This window comes from Panicum virgatum, chromosome 4N (genome assembly GCF_016808335.1).
Source record: "Panicum virgatum strain AP13 chromosome 4N, P.virgatum_v5, whole genome shotgun sequence".
NCBI lineage: Eukaryota > Viridiplantae > Streptophyta > Magnoliopsida > Poales > Poaceae > Panicum > Panicum virgatum.
This window is the reverse complement of record NC_053148.1, coordinates 10,244,166-10,261,608: the sequence shown is the minus strand read 5'-3', so window position 1 is coordinate 10,261,608 and position 17,443 is coordinate 10,244,166. Positions and strand designations below refer to the sequence as shown.

The 17,443-nt window shown below is 48.6% G+C and overlaps 1 protein-coding gene and 1 long non-coding RNA gene across 3 annotated transcripts; one reads left to right on the top strand and one right to left on the bottom strand.

The window, feature by feature from the left end:
- Nucleotides 1-4: 4 nt before the first annotated feature.
- LOC120668998 (probable peroxygenase 4) lies at nt 5-5,877 on the bottom strand. 2 transcript variants are annotated; one of them, XM_039948820.1, is made up of 6 exons: nt 5,608-5,877; nt 5,235-5,393; nt 5,002-5,087; nt 3,899-3,999; nt 469-594; nt 5-375 (listed from the first exon to the last, which is right to left on the bottom strand). In XM_039948820.1, exons 1-6 carry the CDS (start codon nt 5,630-5,632, stop codon nt 216-218), a joined length of 657 nt encoding a protein of 218 aa, XP_039804754.1. In that variant the 5' UTR covers nt 5,633-5,877; the 3' UTR covers nt 5-215. The 2 variants fall into 2 exon arrangements, with proteins under 2 accessions (XP_039804754.1, XP_039804753.1); XM_039948819.1 differs by lacking the exon at nt 5,608-5,877 and having other exon boundaries at nt 5,235-5,572.
- Nucleotides 5,878-8,095: 2,218 nt separating this feature from the next.
- On the top strand, nt 8,096-11,533 carry LOC120669000. Its single transcript, XR_005672652.1, has 4 exons — nt 8,096-8,297; nt 8,400-8,647; nt 9,356-9,452; nt 11,268-11,533. It is a non-coding gene; the product is annotated as an uncharacterized LOC120669000 (long non-coding RNA).
- Nucleotides 11,534-17,443: the final 5,910 nt, after the last annotated feature.

Genomic DNA, 17,443 nt, shown 5'->3' with positions numbered 1-17,443 from the left:
TGAATTGAAAAAATACGGGAGGCTACAACTATGAATTATCTCACTCAACTTAAGCCATAAATACTTGCAGTTTCTTTACATGAAGGCTCTTATTACAGAAAAGCTGAATTGACAAACATACAGAACCAATCAAACTACCGTTATAATTCGCTGACCCACATTCACACCACAATTTACAAATCCGTCCACACAAGAGAGTGTTTGCGATGTTTTTATCACTTCTTCTTTCTCAATTCCTTCTTAGCCTTCCTCTCTTGCTCCAACCTTTCAAACAGGCTGCCATCATAGACCGCCCTGACAGTATCCTTGTGGAGAAACCCATCCTTGTCTTTGCACAGAGAATACAGCACCTTCCACTCCGTGAAGCCACCCAGCCTGCGACAGTTTTTCCAAAAAAAAAAAAGGTGAGCTCAAATGAACATCTAATACATGGACGCTATGTTTTTCTTACTCGTGAAGAGAACTTACCATCCTTTGAAGTCTTTGGGTTCCCTGTTTGCTTGGAGCATCTCCTGCAGCTCTTTTCCTGTGAGAGCATCAGGCTTGGTGTGGGCATACTTCTTGAATATCTCCTCAAACTTTTCAGAAACAAATCTGCTAGTTTTTGTAAATGTTTATGAGAGATATGTTCTTTTGCAAGATAAGTCATGGCATATTCTTTTTCTGTGCCATGACTTGTCTTTCATTAGGCAAATTTTGTCTTATAAAATTAAAAGCTTATCATAAAATATTAATGCAGTGAAAACAAAGGCACCCAATTCCATAGGATCTGCACTAGTGTCCTGGTATCCTTTCCTTGTAATTAGAGTGTTTCTGATAGTTGGAGAGAGTATATATTTCCTACACCATGGTCATTAACTGGTACTGATATACACTGGTTCTATTTAGAATACTCGAATGAACAGGATTATGAACTGGTACTCGAATGAACACTGTATGTAGCTTTTAACAGTGGAAAAGGCATGGACAACTCGTCATCCTCAGTCCTCACCCATATGGCCTATCGGAGGGGGATCATATGAAATTAGATATATGTCTTCCTTTGCCCAAAAGTTTTGTGACTCCATAGATAATTCGATCAGTTAGCTAGATAGGCCATTGTACAAATTTTTCTGTGACTGTAGAAAACTATTAGAGATCCTTGTTCTTTTGCGAAGAGGATAACAAGGCAGGACATGTTCTATTTGTATCAAGGTTGAAAGCATCTAGACCCGTGGATGCTATAAGGTAAGTTTCGGTGATTAGTGACAACGTTTGTGACTAACGTGTGTTTTGAAGGAACAATCGGTTAATCGTTAAGTCGCAAATGAAAGGAGACCCCTCAAAATTAACATTCAACGACACGGACACAAATTCACAAGATTAAGGACCTTTCTAGACTCAAGTGTCACAAGGAGATGAAGGACACTTGATTTAGTATAAGTTTTATAGTTTTTAGTTCGTGACCGTACTATAAAGAGGGGTTCGAAGTTAGTAGCTTGACCATTCTATGAGTTGGCCTTAGTTTTCATGCACCCTTGCTCAAGATCAGATCAAGATAGGCAATGAAACTCAGAAAGACACTTGGAAGAAGAAAGAATTGAAGAACCATTCAAATCCAAGTCAGAAAAAGAAAAACAGAAAAAACACAGTGTGCTCAGATAATCCGACGCCACTATGGTCGGACTATCCGACCAGTGCATTCGGATTGTCCGACGCTGAAGAATGTGCGTTAGACTATGGGTCGGAGCATCCTTTAGAGAAGCTGTTTTCCAGGGCTCCAAACTTCCTTCACGTTCGGTAAATCCGATGCCATCAAGTCGACACGTCGGAGCAAGCCTCGGATCATTCTCCAGAGAGTCTGTTTTCAGGCTGGGATTTTCTCTTCAGAATCGGATGATCCGACACATGGATTAATGAGCAGTAGTAATGATCAAACCATTTGCTTTGGAATTCAAATTCAAACAGCAACATCGGATGATCCGACGGTTCATTCAAAGGGCATCGGACTAAAGTCTCAGACAAATGACATCAGCAAATGTTTAAAATATAACGGCTACTGTGGAATTCTCAGTGGGGTCGGATGATCCGACACCCTTGTCAAGATAGGGTCGGATTATCCGACGCTTACTGACTTTTTCCAGAAAAGTTGGTAACGGCTATTAGGTGATCTCTAGCCTATATAAGGGGGTGCCTCGAGTCATTTGAGCTGCCTTTTGAACCCTTGAACACCTGAGGCCACCCTTGTGCTGAGAGAAGACATCCAAACACTTGAGATCAACCATTTCCATCAAGAATTCAATCCTTGGAAGACTGCAAGTGTGCTAGAGCTTAGGGCCGACTTAGTGATGGTCGAGTGAAGGCTTAGGACTTGTTACTCTTGGTGTTTTGATGGCACCTAGACGGTCTTGGTGATTGGAGGCTCTTGGTGAGCTCTTGGAGTTTGTGGGAGCCCCAAAAAGAAGAATGGTACACGGTTAGAAGCCCACCGTTCTGGAGATGGAGAAGGGGTATTCTTAGTGATCACTTACTCTTCGTGATGCAAGAGGGCTTAACCCTTTGTGTGTGCTCCAACATGGATTAGGGGGGAGCATCAACTCCTCGACACCACGGGAAAAAATGCGGTTGTCTCTTGTCCTTTCTCCTTTACATTCAAGCAATTTACTTAAGTTGTTTCAGTTTCTTGCTCTTTACTTGCTTGTTTGAAACTAGGACTTGCTCTTGATAGTTTGTTTCCTTTGGGCTAGGCTTTGCTTGGTAGTTTGATCAATCTAGGATGATGGCTATGTTAGTGTGCTTACCTACCTAGAATCATCATGATAGTGTGCTCTAGATGCTAGGTTCTTAAATTATAGATTTGGGCAACACTAGAGATAGGTTAAGGACGAATAGAATTCGAAAAAGTCCCAATTCAACCCCTTTTTTTGGGCCACGATCCTTTCAAAGGTTCATATTAACAGAAACATGTCTTGGCCTACGATAGAATTACACAGCGAAAACAAAGGCATCCAACTCCTCATTCAATATTTGTGTTAGTGTTTTCCTATGCTTTTCTTTCAGGTGGGAGAGGGGGGGGGGGGGCAGTTAGTGCCACTTGGCAATATATAGCTGACTGGACACATTGTTTTCCCAACATCAAGATCATGATCATGGAGAGCTGGCATAACACAGCTGGTCCAGATATGTTAGGAGGAACTGATCAGCTAGGGCTGGAACCCTGGTTCCGGCAATTATTCAGTAGGGGCAACCCCCTCGGTCCAATCCGTAGGCCACCCTCAGTTTTTTTAATTAACTCATGACTACAACTTAGGAGTTGATGGAACCCAGAGTTGTAATGTTTCTTTTGTTAGCATGTACTAAATTGACTCCTTACTTCATCCTCACGCTTATTTAAATTGCCTAATATATATGCTGATGCTATAACCCATCCCATGGGAACAGTTTCTTATCACCTCGTTTGGCTCCTGATTCAGTTTACTAATGTACCATTCACCCCTTGCAAATGTTATCTTTTGTTCCATGCTTTCCATTTCACATATTCATACCAAACTGTTGCAGTAGTTTATAAGAGTGTTGCTTTAGACAGCAGAAACGACAGACATAACCCTTCAGCCCCTGCTGTCCGTTCCCTTTAGACTTTTTTTGCTGAATGTGAAGTGAGAATGCATCCATCTATCTCACATCAGAAAAGTTGCACTATTATTGTTGCTTAGTCTTATTACCGTTTTGCGTGTCACTTATAACACTACTTTATGGTTAGCAAGATAAATGATCAGTACCTTGCCATGACTGACCAGTAAAAGTGCAATAATCAGACCTCAACTGACCAGAGCTGGACACTTGTACAGCAGCACACGGACTATCTAAAGGTTTCATATGGATGGTGACAGATGGGAATCTTTTGAAAAAACAAAAGTACCTTCCATTGGCATCATACACGCCTGAATCGCTTCCATGCTTGCCCTTGTGAATGTTCTTCACATAAATGGGGAACTTTAAAGGCGGAGTCTTCTGGTTCTCCTGCAGCAGCGACACGAGAAACGCGGGAATGAGTCAGCATCAGAAATAAACACTAGAATCGAATCACACTTGTGTATGCATGACACGACTTCTTCAGAACAGTATATATATGTAGAAAAGATAACCAAAAGGTGGTAGCTTTACTTGGTTGAGTGTTCACAACGGAAATGCTGTAGTGGTATGTATGTGTAGTATGCCTTAACACATGGACCGTAGCTTTATGCCTGCCTTTTCTTTTGCTTTTATGAAGAGAAAAATGGCATCTTTCTAGTTATAATGCGTGCTGGCATAGTGTGGCCTGGCGTGTATCTGGATGCTAAGGTTTGTCCTTTTCTCGTGCGGTACTTATCCGATCATATGGCATTATTGTTAATCTCCAAGAGAAAAGAATAATGGTTAGTTTACGGTTGATCATAATTCTGTGACAATCTTCCTTAACTCTAGGAGAGGCTAGTCAACCTCCAAGTCATGTACTCATATGTAAACAGCCTATGGTGCTAAATCAATTATACTTGGAGCAACAAACCAATTCATATTTCAAATGCTATGCTGAACTGTCCTATAGAAGCTACATAGAAACATGATCAAAACAACATGGAGAATTTAGGACTCTTTGTTGTCCCGCTTTCTGTCAAAACAGTAGAGCTGTTTAATTCTTCTACTGTGTAATCACTAACAAAATTGTGAATCTATATAAAGGGAATGGTGACTAAAATCATTCTTCTGAACTGGAATCATGGAACGTTAACATATATTGCTGAATTTTCGCTCTGATGATCATATACAGTAAAATGTCAGGGAACTGATCGAGTGAAGTTCACAGGCGGAGCTGGACATATATATGCACGATTCAGAAACGCAACTACATAAAAAAAATCAATGCATGCTTTGCCGCACAGAGATAGAGACACAGATTGACAGACAGTGGCAAACACACGCACAGAAGAGAGAGAGAGAGAGAGAGAGAGAGAGAGAGAGAGAGAGAGAGAGAGAGAGAGTTACCGGTTTGGTGTTGGGCCCAAGTGCGGCGTTGACGAAGACGGCGCTGGCGGCCGACAGCGCCACCCCGCAGCCGATCGCGCGGAACCCTGCAGCATCAGCACGAAAAAGAAATCAGAAGGCCCTACGGCCTACGCCGCTGCCACCGCCACCTAAGGCCGGTCCGAGCCAGCAGGGAACCGCCGGTGCAGCGAGATCGATCGGCCGGCGTGCTTTAATTCAGATCGGCGGCTGACCTTTGTACGTCTCGGAGGGGTAGATGACGCCGTCCTTGTCGCGGTCGAAGAAGGCGGCGTGGCGCTGCAGCGGCGTGAGCTCGCCCTTGTACACGTCCGCCATGGAGGAGGAGGAGGAAGAGGACTGCCCCGTGGTGGCGCCGCCGCCGTCGTTGCTCCCTGGCACCAGCACAGAGACGAGCGCGGCGGTTACGAGGGCGAGACAAGCGCCGCGAAGGACATGCCGAGCCACTGATCTTTGTTGGGTTTGCATGGTGCGTGGGGAAGAGGAACCGGTCTTCCTACTCCGGCTTCCTCTCTCTCTCTCTCTCTCTTACATGTATATATCCTGATGATTCTTCTTGGGTTGGGTTGGGGGGGCTGGACTACTTACCGGTGTCTGCAGCTTTGCCGGCCATGGAGGTTGCGGGAGACGTTGCAGATCGACGAAGCCGTGAAGAGTTGCAGCTACGGAGACGAAGAGGGGGATTGGGAGTTGGAGCCTTGGAGAGAGAGGAAGGAATGTGGCAGCCTGGCAGGGGGATGCGGCTGGTTCCGAAGCCAGGTGGTGGCGGGGCGGCGGAAGGGGAAAAGAACCGAGCAGTTTGCGATGGGATTGTGGAAACGGACGCTTTGGTGCGCGCTCGAGGGGAGGGGATTGTCGATTGTGCGAGAGCGCGGCAGCCGGGGGCGTCAGCCGCTAAGCAAGCCACAACGCGCGCGCGCACGCGTACGTCGCCTGCCGAGAGCTGCTATGTCGCCGCCACGCCCGCCCGTACGTGAAACGTGGAGTCGTGGACCGCGTGGCACGAGGCGCCATCGGTGGAACGCCTTCGGTCCGCGCAGCGGATGAGGCACGTTCGACCTGGTTGGAACTTGGAAGGTAGTACGAGTATTATGCGAAATAATAAGTCAATTTTTATTTTTTTGGTTTTTTTTTCTTTTGACATCACTTATTTCAACACCAACCATACGGTTATTATAAGACTATGCGCACTGGGTACGCTACGCGGTATGCTAGTGCTGCATGCAGTACCGCTTTAGAGGAAATCGACCCACAGCGTGTGCTGTAAACCGAGCGCTAAACAACAGGACGGCGCTCGCGCCCGCTATGTCTAGCGTGATAGAGGATGAATGGTACGCCCCCTCCCGGCCCCACCTCGTCTCAAGCCGTTGGTCCTCGCCGCCGAGATCCGTCCGGCCGCCACGCAGGGCCTCCATCGCCGCCGCCGTGCAGAGGCCGCCGCCGCACCACCGAGCCGAGGCCGCCGCGCGCTGCTCCTCATGGTCTGCGCGGGGGCGGCCGTCGCTGCTGCCGCGCCGCGCCGTGCCTCCGACGCCCCCCGCCGAGCTCGCCATCCGCCGCGCGCCGTCGAGCTCGACGTCCAGCGCACGCCGCCGAGCACAGCGAGCACGCGTGCCCGCCACGCACTGGCCCGCGCCGCCCCGCTCGCAACAGCCGCCACGAACCGGAGATGAGGGAGGAGGGAGGCCCGCCGCCGTAGATGAGCTCGAGGCCGCGACATCCGAGCCATAGGTCGCCGCGAGCTCCGCCGCCGCCCAGATCCGCCGCTCCGACCCGCCTCGCCGCTCCGCCCCGCCGCGACGCGCTCGACCGCCGTGCGCTCGGCGGACGCCGCCACCGCCGCGCTTGGCCGCCGCGGCAGGCGCGCAGGGGCCGGGGCGGGGAGAAGGCCACTGCCGGAGCTCGAGGAGCTCGGCGCGGCAAGGGAGGGGGAGAGGGAGGCCGGCCTCCACGGGGCGAGAGGGGGAGGAAGGGAAGGCGGCGGCCCCTGGTCACCGGCGAGGAGGGAGAGCGCGACGCCACCCAGATGCCACCGTGACCACTCCACCGCCCGCTCCTTCGCGGCCGCGTGCAGGAGAGAGAGGGGAGGCCGGCCGCCGCCGCCGGGGCTCGGAGCAGGGGTGGAGCTCGAGCAGGGCCGCGCCGGCGCTTCCGAGGGGGATGGGGGGTGCCGAGAGAGAGAATGGGATGGATGATGGGGGCAGTCGGTGGGGTTAAAAAAGATAATAAAAAAAATCTGAAGTGCGGGACCCATGAGTGGTAGTTGATACGAAGGATGAATACAGAGGATGAATGTATGCAGATAAATTAGATATAGATGAAAGAATTTTGATAATCAGATAAAAATATTTTTTTAGAGGATGAATTTAGGGTACGACAAGTGCGGATAGCCTAAACACCGTGCTCGGAGTATATTTCTCTTTAGCTGGGCTCCAGCTTTAGCTCCCCTTATTGGCTCCTCCCAGCAAAACAGATCCGGTGAAAAGCCCTCGAAATCCTGCTCTCTAAAGCCATTTGGTGGAGGAGGAGAAAAAAAAACTAATCTCCAAAAGTACATGCGGGTGGTGTGGACAGAGGCTGGCGATGCGAGCAGGAGGTTAGCGGCACAGGCGGAGGCAGGCAAGCGCGGCCGGCGGAGGCAAGCGTGATCGGCGGAGGCGCGCGGCGGCGGGAGCCGAGGAGGGCACACGAGTAGCCAAGGTAGGCGCGTGGCGGCGGAGCCGAGGAGGGCGCGCGAACAGCCAAGGTAGGCGCGCCGTGGCGGGAGCCGAGGCGGGCGCGTGTGCAGCTCGCACGGTCGCCGCCGGGTGCTGAGGAGGCCGGCGATCTGCGATAACATTCGTGGCGGGGGAGGCGCGGGCGCAGCCCGGCCACGTCACCTAAAAATCTGTGGTCGTACGATTTTGATCCTCCGGCTTGGTTCATCCCCCGCCGCCCTCGATGCCCCTCTCTCGTGCTTATCGGCAGACGCGTTGGCGGCCGGCGGATTTACGTGTTGGCTTTGCCGACGTTGCGGGGGCACCTGCGTGCCGCGCTTCGGTTTCTTTCGCTGGAAGCGACGGCAGCTGCGTGGCGCGTCTTCCCTTCTTCCGGGCAAGCGACTTGATGATTGAGCTTTCGTTTTCATCGTCTTCTTCCTCTTGAGTCCTGACCTCTTCCTCTACCACGGCGCCGCTCTACCTCGCCGGCTCCCTACCTGCAGTGACGAGCCTTGCCATCGTCGCCCGCATCGCAGCACCTCCTGGTCGACCTCCCCCACTACTTCGGCCCCCTGTACGGTAAGACCTTCTGCTACTGCAATAATTCGACCTTGGCCCCGGACCCAAGCACGCCGCAGAGCAAGATTGCCGAGACGCTCACATCCGCCTCCTTTCCTACAGTGCTCGGCGCCTCCCTGTGTTGTGCCCCCGTTCTGCGTCGGATCGGATTGGTTTGGTTTGGTTTGGTTTGGAGTCGACTCCCAAGCAATCCACCTCCCTAACCCCAGAAGGCCTATCCATCTTCGTTCATCCCTCAACAGATCAGCTTTCACGGCACCTTGTGCGGTGGATGTGGTGGTCGCTTTCTCATCCCCATCGTAACTCCGTCGGAGCTCCGGCCATCCAACCTGCAATCACCTCTGCTCCTGGTAATTACTCGACGATCCCTTTATTTCTGCAGAAGGTAGACGCAATCATATGACCCAATTAGCCTATTTGCTGATCCGATTCAAATAAACAGTCTGATTCTTTTAAAATATCTAGGCTTCGAAGAATTTCGTTGTGCCAATCTGGATGCCCGATCTGCAAGACTGCAACATAGGCACTCCTTCATAGTTCTGTTGCCTATTTTCTGTTTTGTGATTTAGTGCTGTGATATAGCTATTCACACATCTAAAAAGAATCAGTGTATACGTTGATGCTCAAGGGTTATGATGATAATTAATAGAAATTTTCCTCATATGTGCTCATATATTGCTAGATTGGTACCTGCACTTAGGTGAACCTCTGTACTGCTAGATTGTTTACTGCAACTTACAACAATGTTTATTTTTGCTAAACCAGCACATAGATCCAACTTACAACCTATTAGCTGCTGCTTAATTTTTACCAGATCACTTGGTACTACGAATTATTCAGTTGAGTTCTGTGGGCTTAGATTAATCACGAATTTAAAGAGGCAATGCAAGTATACACCTTGATATGATCTTTACATCGTGAAAGCTTGTTTACCTACCTTTTTTGTATATCTATTACCATTTCCTGACTGACTTAAATATTGTTTCATATCATGCTAGGTTTATATCATACTAGCTCAGTAGGTCACAAATGTTTACCTCTTTATTTTGTTGCATCAGGTTTATCATAGCATCTCATGCCCACACTCTGCAAAATTGGCATCTGCTCTACTAAGGTCATCGCTGTGCACAGGGAATCAATGCCAAGAAACTCCAGGTAGAATGCATTCTTTTCTCCATTGATCTGGTCATTTCCCTTTGTGACATGCTACCTTGTCCTCTTAGTTATTTCCACAATCTTATGTGTGGATCTCCAATTTGACGAGTGAAACTGGACCCGCTCATCAAGCCAAGAGGTCATGCTGCATAGGGCCTTTGGCCTCGCTAGATACCCAATCAGTAATATCACCATGTTCACACGTAACTGTTGGATATATTACTACCTCCATGTGTCAATAATGATTGCTCAATTCAAAGTGGTAAACCATAGGAATCCATGTGTGTTTATCAATCGATGTGGAGGCCAATACTATTTTCCAGATGTTTTATATTACATTTAGTCAATAAGGTAATGTTTTCTGATCCAATCATGGATGGTTCAGCTTTCCTCTTTGTTTTGTGGAGGCAATTATTTGTAGAACTTGAATATGCCTTCTGCTATAGTTCTTTCCTTCATCCTGATTTCACATTGCCTTTATGTACAAAAAACAAATAGAACCATAGAAGGAACCGTCCTTGATTTCATAGAGGGAATTGTCATTGACACATTAGATGACCTGACCTCATGTTGACTCCCTTCGAGGCCATATATAGAAATTAAGTAGAATTGTTTCTAGTTTCTGTGAGCTCACCTGTGTCTCTGAAAAGTTTCTTTTCTGAATAAGTTCAGCATTTCAGTCCAGTTTAGCAAAGCAAATTCCCAAAGTTATATAGAACAAAGAAGGTGAAATATGAGACGTCTATTCTAGTCAATCAATGTCCTTCTCAGTGATGTGAGTTGTTACAAATTGCATCTCAATCGCACCCTTAAGCCGTGTTTAGATCCAAAATCCCAAAATCCAAATTTTTTATCGCCTGCATGGTGTACTAAATATAGTCGAAAAATAAATCGCATTACACAAATGGACTGTAAATCGCGAGACGAATCTAATGAGCCTAATCAGGACGTGATTAGACACTAAATTGCTACAGTAAAGCTACAGTAAACATATGCTAATGATGGACCAATTAGGCTCATTAGATTCGTCTCGTAGTTTACAGACGAGATCTATAATTAGTTTTGTGATTAGTCTACAATTAATACTTCAAATGTTGAAAGATTCCCTTCCAAAATCCAAAATCCAAAGTGAACTAAACACACCCTTAGATTCCAAAAACAAATCCTATAATCTGAACCATTATATTCACTTTGCATCTTGGTCTTATCCTACTCAGGGTAACTAGCAAATCCAATAACGGGCAGTGCTGCTTTAACTTGCATCTTGGTCTTATGTACTCATGGTTACTATCAGTTCATTAGGTACCCCTTCTTTCAATTATTTTGCATTTTTCTTTACTGTGGAATCACGGTTATTGGTATGAAGATTGTAGAGCTTGTCTTGCTGTCTTGTTTTTATGTAGTTTGAACCCTAAAGTCTTATGTTAGTATGCTTCACAGTTAAATTGACCTACTAAGCATGAGGAATACAAGAGTAATTAGCTGGAAAAAATGGACTCTTCTCATAGATCAAGGCAGAGCTCTATTTTTAAATGTAGACACCGTCCACGTGTATTGTATAAAATTGAAAGATTGAAACCTCAGTTTTCTACCACAGTTTAAATGTAGTATGAAGCATTGCTCAAGAAAAAAACTTCTTAAAATAACATAACTGGAAAAAATATTGTTAAAAAATCAGCCGCAATACTTCTAGCACAGAATAGTGGTGTCCTCATGACGTATTTTGACTAAAATTCGTTTGTAATCAACTGCAATACTATCATAACCATTTTACTCATGTCATAATGTACACTAACAGATCATACCATTTTTCAGGAGAGCAAGCACCAGCAGGTCCTCGCCCTGTCTCCATCCACGCTACCAAACTTGGACTTTCTATAATATTGTGTCTACATCCACGCTACCATCCATGGACTTTTTGTAACAACACTCAAAACTGCTCATGATTATCTGTGTGTAAAATATATATGTATTTTCACACTAGCTACATACAGTTTATGGTTCGCCGTCCTAAATTACCTAGAATAATTAATGTTATATGTGATATATAGTATCATATCTATTCAATATTTTTGCATCCATCTTTGTTTCTATTACTTTGTATCTATTTAACATACAACCGTGTGGCTCCACGCGCGCATGGGGAGGGGGTGGCAGTGAGTGCGAGAGGCTAGGGTGGAAGTGAAGTAGCCAAGGTGAATAACGATAAGGTGGAGAGAGAAGGAAAGGAAAGAAAAAGTAAAGTTTTGTTTAGTTTCCAAAAAAATTTGAACGGTATCTGTCACATCGAATCTTCGGACATATAAATGGAGTATTAAATGCAGTTAAAAGAAATAACTAATTACACAGTTTAACTGATTAGTACTTGCTGAATTTTTAAGCCTAATTAGTCTATAATTGGACATTATTTGTCAAGTAACAACGAAATGTGCTACAATACCAAAATCCAAACTTGTTCACCAACTAAACACACCCTAAATAGGAAGAAAATAATAAAAAATAAAGATATTTAACTTTTTCTACGTATTTTAGACAATCAGAAAAGTTGTTTTTGTCAAATATTATATAAAATAAAAATAGTTCCACCAGAAAAACCGCTCTATCAGAGAAATCATAGCTGAAACTATTTCGGTCACCGCCGAAGTTCTGCCAAACAGGATCTAACAATCGTCATGCCGCCAACATGATCCTTTCCATCTCTAACCGCCATCATTGCCCCTCCAGTGAGCTAGGATTAGAATTCAGGATTGAGGAGGTTGGTTTGTTGTTGCTGAATTAAGGCCATGTTTAGTTCCCAAAAAAATTTACATAGTACTCGTCAAATCGAATCTTCGGACACATGCATGGAGCATTAAATGTAGTTAAAAAATAACTAATTACACAGTCTAACTGATTAGCACGAGCTGAATCTTTTAAGTCTAATTAGTCCATAATTAGATATTATTTGTTAAATAACAACAAAATGTGCTACAGTACCAAAACTCAAACTTTTTCACCAACTAAACACACCCTAATTAGAGGAAGATCCTTGTGCTTATAGCCGGTAAGGTAGAAGCGGTGGAGTGTGATGTGATAGCGAGATGAGGGGGACACCGACATGATGGGTGACACCGACTGTGGGTGGTGGAGGTCATATTTAGGGTGTGTTTAGTTGGTGAAAAAGTTTGGATTTTGGTACAGTAGCATATTTCGTTGTTATTTGACAAATAATGTCCAATCATAGACTAATTAGGTTTAAAAGATTCAGCTCGTGCTAATCAGTTAGACTGTGTAATTAGTTATTTTTTCAACTATATTTAATGCTCCATGTATGTATCCGAAGATTCGATGTGACGGGTACTGTGCAAAATTTTTTGGAAACTAAACAGGGCCTTATGATAAGTTGAAGGGGAGCGAGAAGAGAAGTGGGTTGCAAGCTTACAACCTGCTCTTAGCTGGCTGCAACATGGACTCCAATTAATTTGGTGAGAGAAGAAAGATGAATCATGTATCAATGGTGCAGTTTCCATCTGTAGTCAATTAGTATATGAGCTGGCTATTAGATTGGCTTAGGATGGCATGGCAATGAGATATAGCCAACTACTGACTAAATTATTAGCCTTGCTCTTAGGCAATCCCAACCTATAGTGTCCATAGATGATGTCTATACTAGCACATAAGTAAGACATCTTCTCTTAATCATTGTATCAAGATAAAATTCCCGTGCATAATAACTTTTCTAGATGATTGATGCATGTATATGATAATATTAAGTACTTTAGTAGTTATAATTAATGAAATGATAAGCAAGGTACTTCTTCTTAATCATTGTATCAAGATAAAATAAGACTATCAAATAGAATGCAGGGAAAGCTAAAAGTTCTATGAGGTAATATAATTAATGTCATGGACACCACATGGTACATGGAGGGTGGGAATGCCCTTAGGCCACCTCCAATGATTGGGCTAGCAAACTAGCTCTAAAGTTGTTTACCTTAGGCCAGTCTCAATAATAGTTTCATGAAGAATTTCATGGCATTAAATACAATCATTTTTGTTGACATGGCAAGAAAAGAGGAGGATGGAGTTTTATGGAATGTGAGGAGAGTTTCATCACCATTAAATCCATCTGGCACAATTAAATATCCTCACTTAAGAATGTTTTGCAGGAGTTTTCCACTTCAACAAGTCATAAAGTTAACTATTCTAATCTATGTTGGCGCGCCAGGTAGGGGAATTTAGCTAGTCGCAGTTCATCTCTTCCTCGTCTCGATGGTTCGTGTGGGCGACGTGGAGATGATGGAGGGTGTGGCGTCCTCCACGCCACACGCCTCTCGCGTTCCTGCTCCAGGGGCAACTATGCCTGTGGAGCAGACACCATCGGCGGTGGCGCGCGCTGCTCGGCGGCAAGAGTCTGGGCGCCCATCAAGGGCCCCCTCACAAGCTGCGAGCGGTGGAGCGCTGGCGGCGGCTAGAGAGTTGCTTCGCAACCCTCCGGCTGCTGCAGCCTCGCCAGACGCCCTGAGGCAGTGGCGAGATGACATTGACCGTCTCCTCCACCTGGCTCAGGCCTCCCCCAGTTCTGCAAGGACTGGGCAACGACCTCCGCCCGGCAATGCGGTGGTACCTTACCGCCAGCGTCAGGGCGGTGCGTTGGCATCCTTGCGCTCCCCCACCATGAGGGGTGCACGAACAGAAGACTTGCGGGCGGAGCTCAACCGCCGGCGCGCGGGAGAGGATGCCCGCATCTCCGTGGAGAGGGCGCGAGAGTGCCGTCTCAATATCGAGGGTCGCAACCTCAACGCTGACCTGGACGCGGTGGCACCCAAGCCTCCGGTGAATGCCCGGATACAGTCGGGCGCCCCGGTGGCTAGGGTAGGCTGTGCTGCGCTCGCGGATCACCTCCGCGCAGTGGCATGGCCGTCCAAGTTCCGCCCACACCTACCGGAGAAGTACGACAGTACCACTAACCCGTCGGAATTCCTGCAGGTGTACGTTACCGCCATCACAGCAGCTGGTGGTAACGGCGCCGTCATGGCCAGCTACTTTCATGTAGCCTTGACCGGGCCAGCCCGGACTTGGCTCATGAACCTTACTCCCGGGACTATCCAGTCCTGGGAGGAGCTCTGTGCGAGGTTCACTGCGAACTTTGCCAGTGCGTACCAGCAGCATGGTGTGGAGGCTCACCTCCACGCTGTAAGGCAGAAACCCGGGGAGACGCTCCGGGCCTTCATCTCGCGCTTCACCAAGGTACAGGGTACCATTCCTCATATCTCAGATGCATCTATTATCACTGCTTTCCGCCAGGGGGTACGTGACGAGAAGATGCTCGAGAAGCTGGCGACGCACGAGGTGGAAAGCGTCACTACGCTTTTCTCCCTGGCAGACAAGTGTGCCAGGGCCGCTGAGGGCCGTGCATGGCACTCAGCCCCCCAAGACGGAGACGCCAAGGCTGGTGACTCCGGTGCTACCGCTCAGGGCGGTAGCAAGAAGAAGAAGAACAAGAACCGGAGTCGCGGGGAACCGCATTCTGGCGGACCAGTCGTTGCAGCAGCAGCGCCGGCAGCGGCAGCAGCGGCTGGGGGCCAGAATGCACATGGAAAACGCCCTCGCCCGCAAGGTGGAAGCGGAGGTTCATGCCTAGTGCATCCCACCACTCGCCACAGCGCCGCTGACTGCCGCGAGATCTAGAAGCTCGCGAAGCGTGTCAGTGGGCGGCGTGAGCAGTCCTCCAAGGACGGTTCACCCCCTCCTCGCCAGCGGTCTGGTAAGGAGAAAGCCTCCGACAGCGGAGCTGCCGCTGGGGAGAAGGAGCTGGGGTACCAGTCCCCCGCTCGGGAGCCGAAGGGCGTCTACCACGACGACGACTCCGATTCTGACAACGGCAACCGCCGCAAGAAGCTGTACGTAATGTACGGTAGGAGCTGGGAGCTTGTCTCCCGGCGGGACGTGAAGACCCTTCGCCGAGAGGTCCTTTCGGTGAAGCCGGGGGTCCCGAAGGCGGCGCCGCACCAGAGGTGGATGAACACCACCATCTCTTTCGGGCCATCCGACTGCCCGGAGAATATGGCCGGAGCTGGTGTACTACCTCTAGTCACCGCTCCTGTCATATCCAACGTGAGGCTCTATCACGTGCTGATTGACGGTGGGGCTGGCCTCAACGTCATCAGCTATGCAGCATTCAAGCAGTTGCAGATCCCGGAGTCCAAGCTGACTCCCTCTCGCCCATTCTCCGGAGTGGGCCCACATCCGGTGTTCCCTCTGGGGAGCATCACACTGCCGGTCACGTTCGGGACCGAGGAGAACTTCCGCACAGAGAGCGTTTTGTTCGATGTTGCGGAGGTGAACCTCCCGTTCAATGCCATCATTGGCCGACTGGCACTCTACCACTTTGTGGCCATTGCTCATTACGGGTATTTGGTCTTGAAGATGCCTTCCCCTGCCGGAGTCCTCACCGTGCAGGGTGACCGCACCACTGCCGTTGCTGCAGTTGAGAGACTGCATGCTCTGGCGGCAGAGGCTGCGCGCTTCGAGGAGGATCCATCCACCTCGCAACCCAGGGCGCCTGCAAAGGCTCCCAAGGTCCAACTGTCCGATCCAGACCATGTTCCCGTGAAGACAGTGCAGATTGGAGCGGACTCCACCAGGACCACCCGCATCGCGGGGAACCTGGAGGAGAAATAGGAAGACGCGCTCATCGGTTTCCTCCGGGCAAATGTCGACGTGTTCGCCTGGGAACCGTCACAGATGCCCGGGATCCCCAGGGAAGTGATCGAGCACAATCTGAGGATCTACCCCGACGCCACGCCGGTGCGCCGAAAGCCCCGGAAGTAGTCCATGGAGCAGCAGAACTTCATCCGCGAAGAAGTCCGCAAGCTCCTACACGCCGGCTTCATCGAGGAGGTCCACCACCCCGAGTGGTTGGCCAATCTGGTCGTCGTCCCAAAGGCCAATGGGAAGCTCCGAATGTGCATCGACTACACCAGCCTCAACAAGGCATGTCCTAGAGACCCCTATCCTCTTCCACGTATCGATCAGATCGTGGACTCCACCTCCGGGTGTGACCTTTTGTCTTTCCTAGATGCATACTCTGGTTTCCACCAGATTCAGATGTCTAGAGAGGATAGGAAGCATACTGCCTTTGTAACAGTAGATGGGATTTATTGCTACATTGTCATGCCGTATGGTCTAAGGAATGCCTTACCCACGTTTGTACGAGCTATGAACAAAACCTTCTGTAATCTAATTAGAGATATTGTTGAGGTTTATGTCGACGACATTGTGGTCAAGACTAAGGTTGGGTCAACACTAGTGGAGGACCTGTCCCTCGTCTTCGACCGGCTCCGCGCCACGCGCACGAAGCTGAACCCCGAGAAGTGCATCTTCGGCGTCTCAGCAGGGAAGTTGCTGGGTTTCCTAGTCTCACATCGAGGCATCGAGGCAAACCCAGCCAAGATCAAGGCGATTGAAGTGATGAGGCCTTCTGGCTGCATCAAGGATGTCCAGAAGCTTACTGGATCTCTCGCTGCTCTTAGCCGCTTCATATCGAGGCTGGCTGAGAGGGCCCTCCCCTTCTTCAAGCTATTGAGGAGGTCCGGTCCATTTTCTTGGACCGAAGAGGCTGAGCAGGCCTTCCAGGATTTGAAGCAGCACCTCACCTCGCTGCTAGTATTGGAGGCTCCAGAGCCCAGTGAGCCATTATTTCTGTATCTTGCTGCGTCTGCGGAGGCAGTCAGCATGGTGCTAGTCGCCGAAAGGACGGAGCAAGTTCGCCAGGGGAACACCAGGGTCCCCCCGGCCAAGGATGGTGAGCTGGACCCCGTACACGGGGGCCCGTCAGCCTCACCCCAGCTTGAAAGTCCAGATCCCGCACAAGCGGGTCTGGAGGAGCCTCGTCCCAGTGGGAACCCAGAACCGCTGGGAGCCCAAGGACCTGATGTGGTGGATAAGAACGAGCCGGACCCGGTAACTAGGGTCCGGACCGTCCAAAAGCCAGTTTACTATGTCAGCGA

Excerpts from the sequence above, each read along its gene's own strand:
- LOC120668998 (XM_039948819.1), bottom strand. The coding sequence starts at position 5,487 with ATGCAAACCCAACAAAGATCAGTGGCTCGGCATGTCCTTCGCGGCGCT. Across the intron at positions 4,000-5,001 it reads TTGGGCCCAACACCAAACCG|GAGAACCAGAAGACTCCGCC; the intron begins GTAACTCTCTCT and ends TCGCTGCTGCAG. Across the intron at positions 595-3,898 it reads GTGTATGATGCCAATGGAAG|ATTTGTTTCTGAAAAGTTTG; the intron begins GTACTTTTGTTT and ends AAAAACTAGCAG.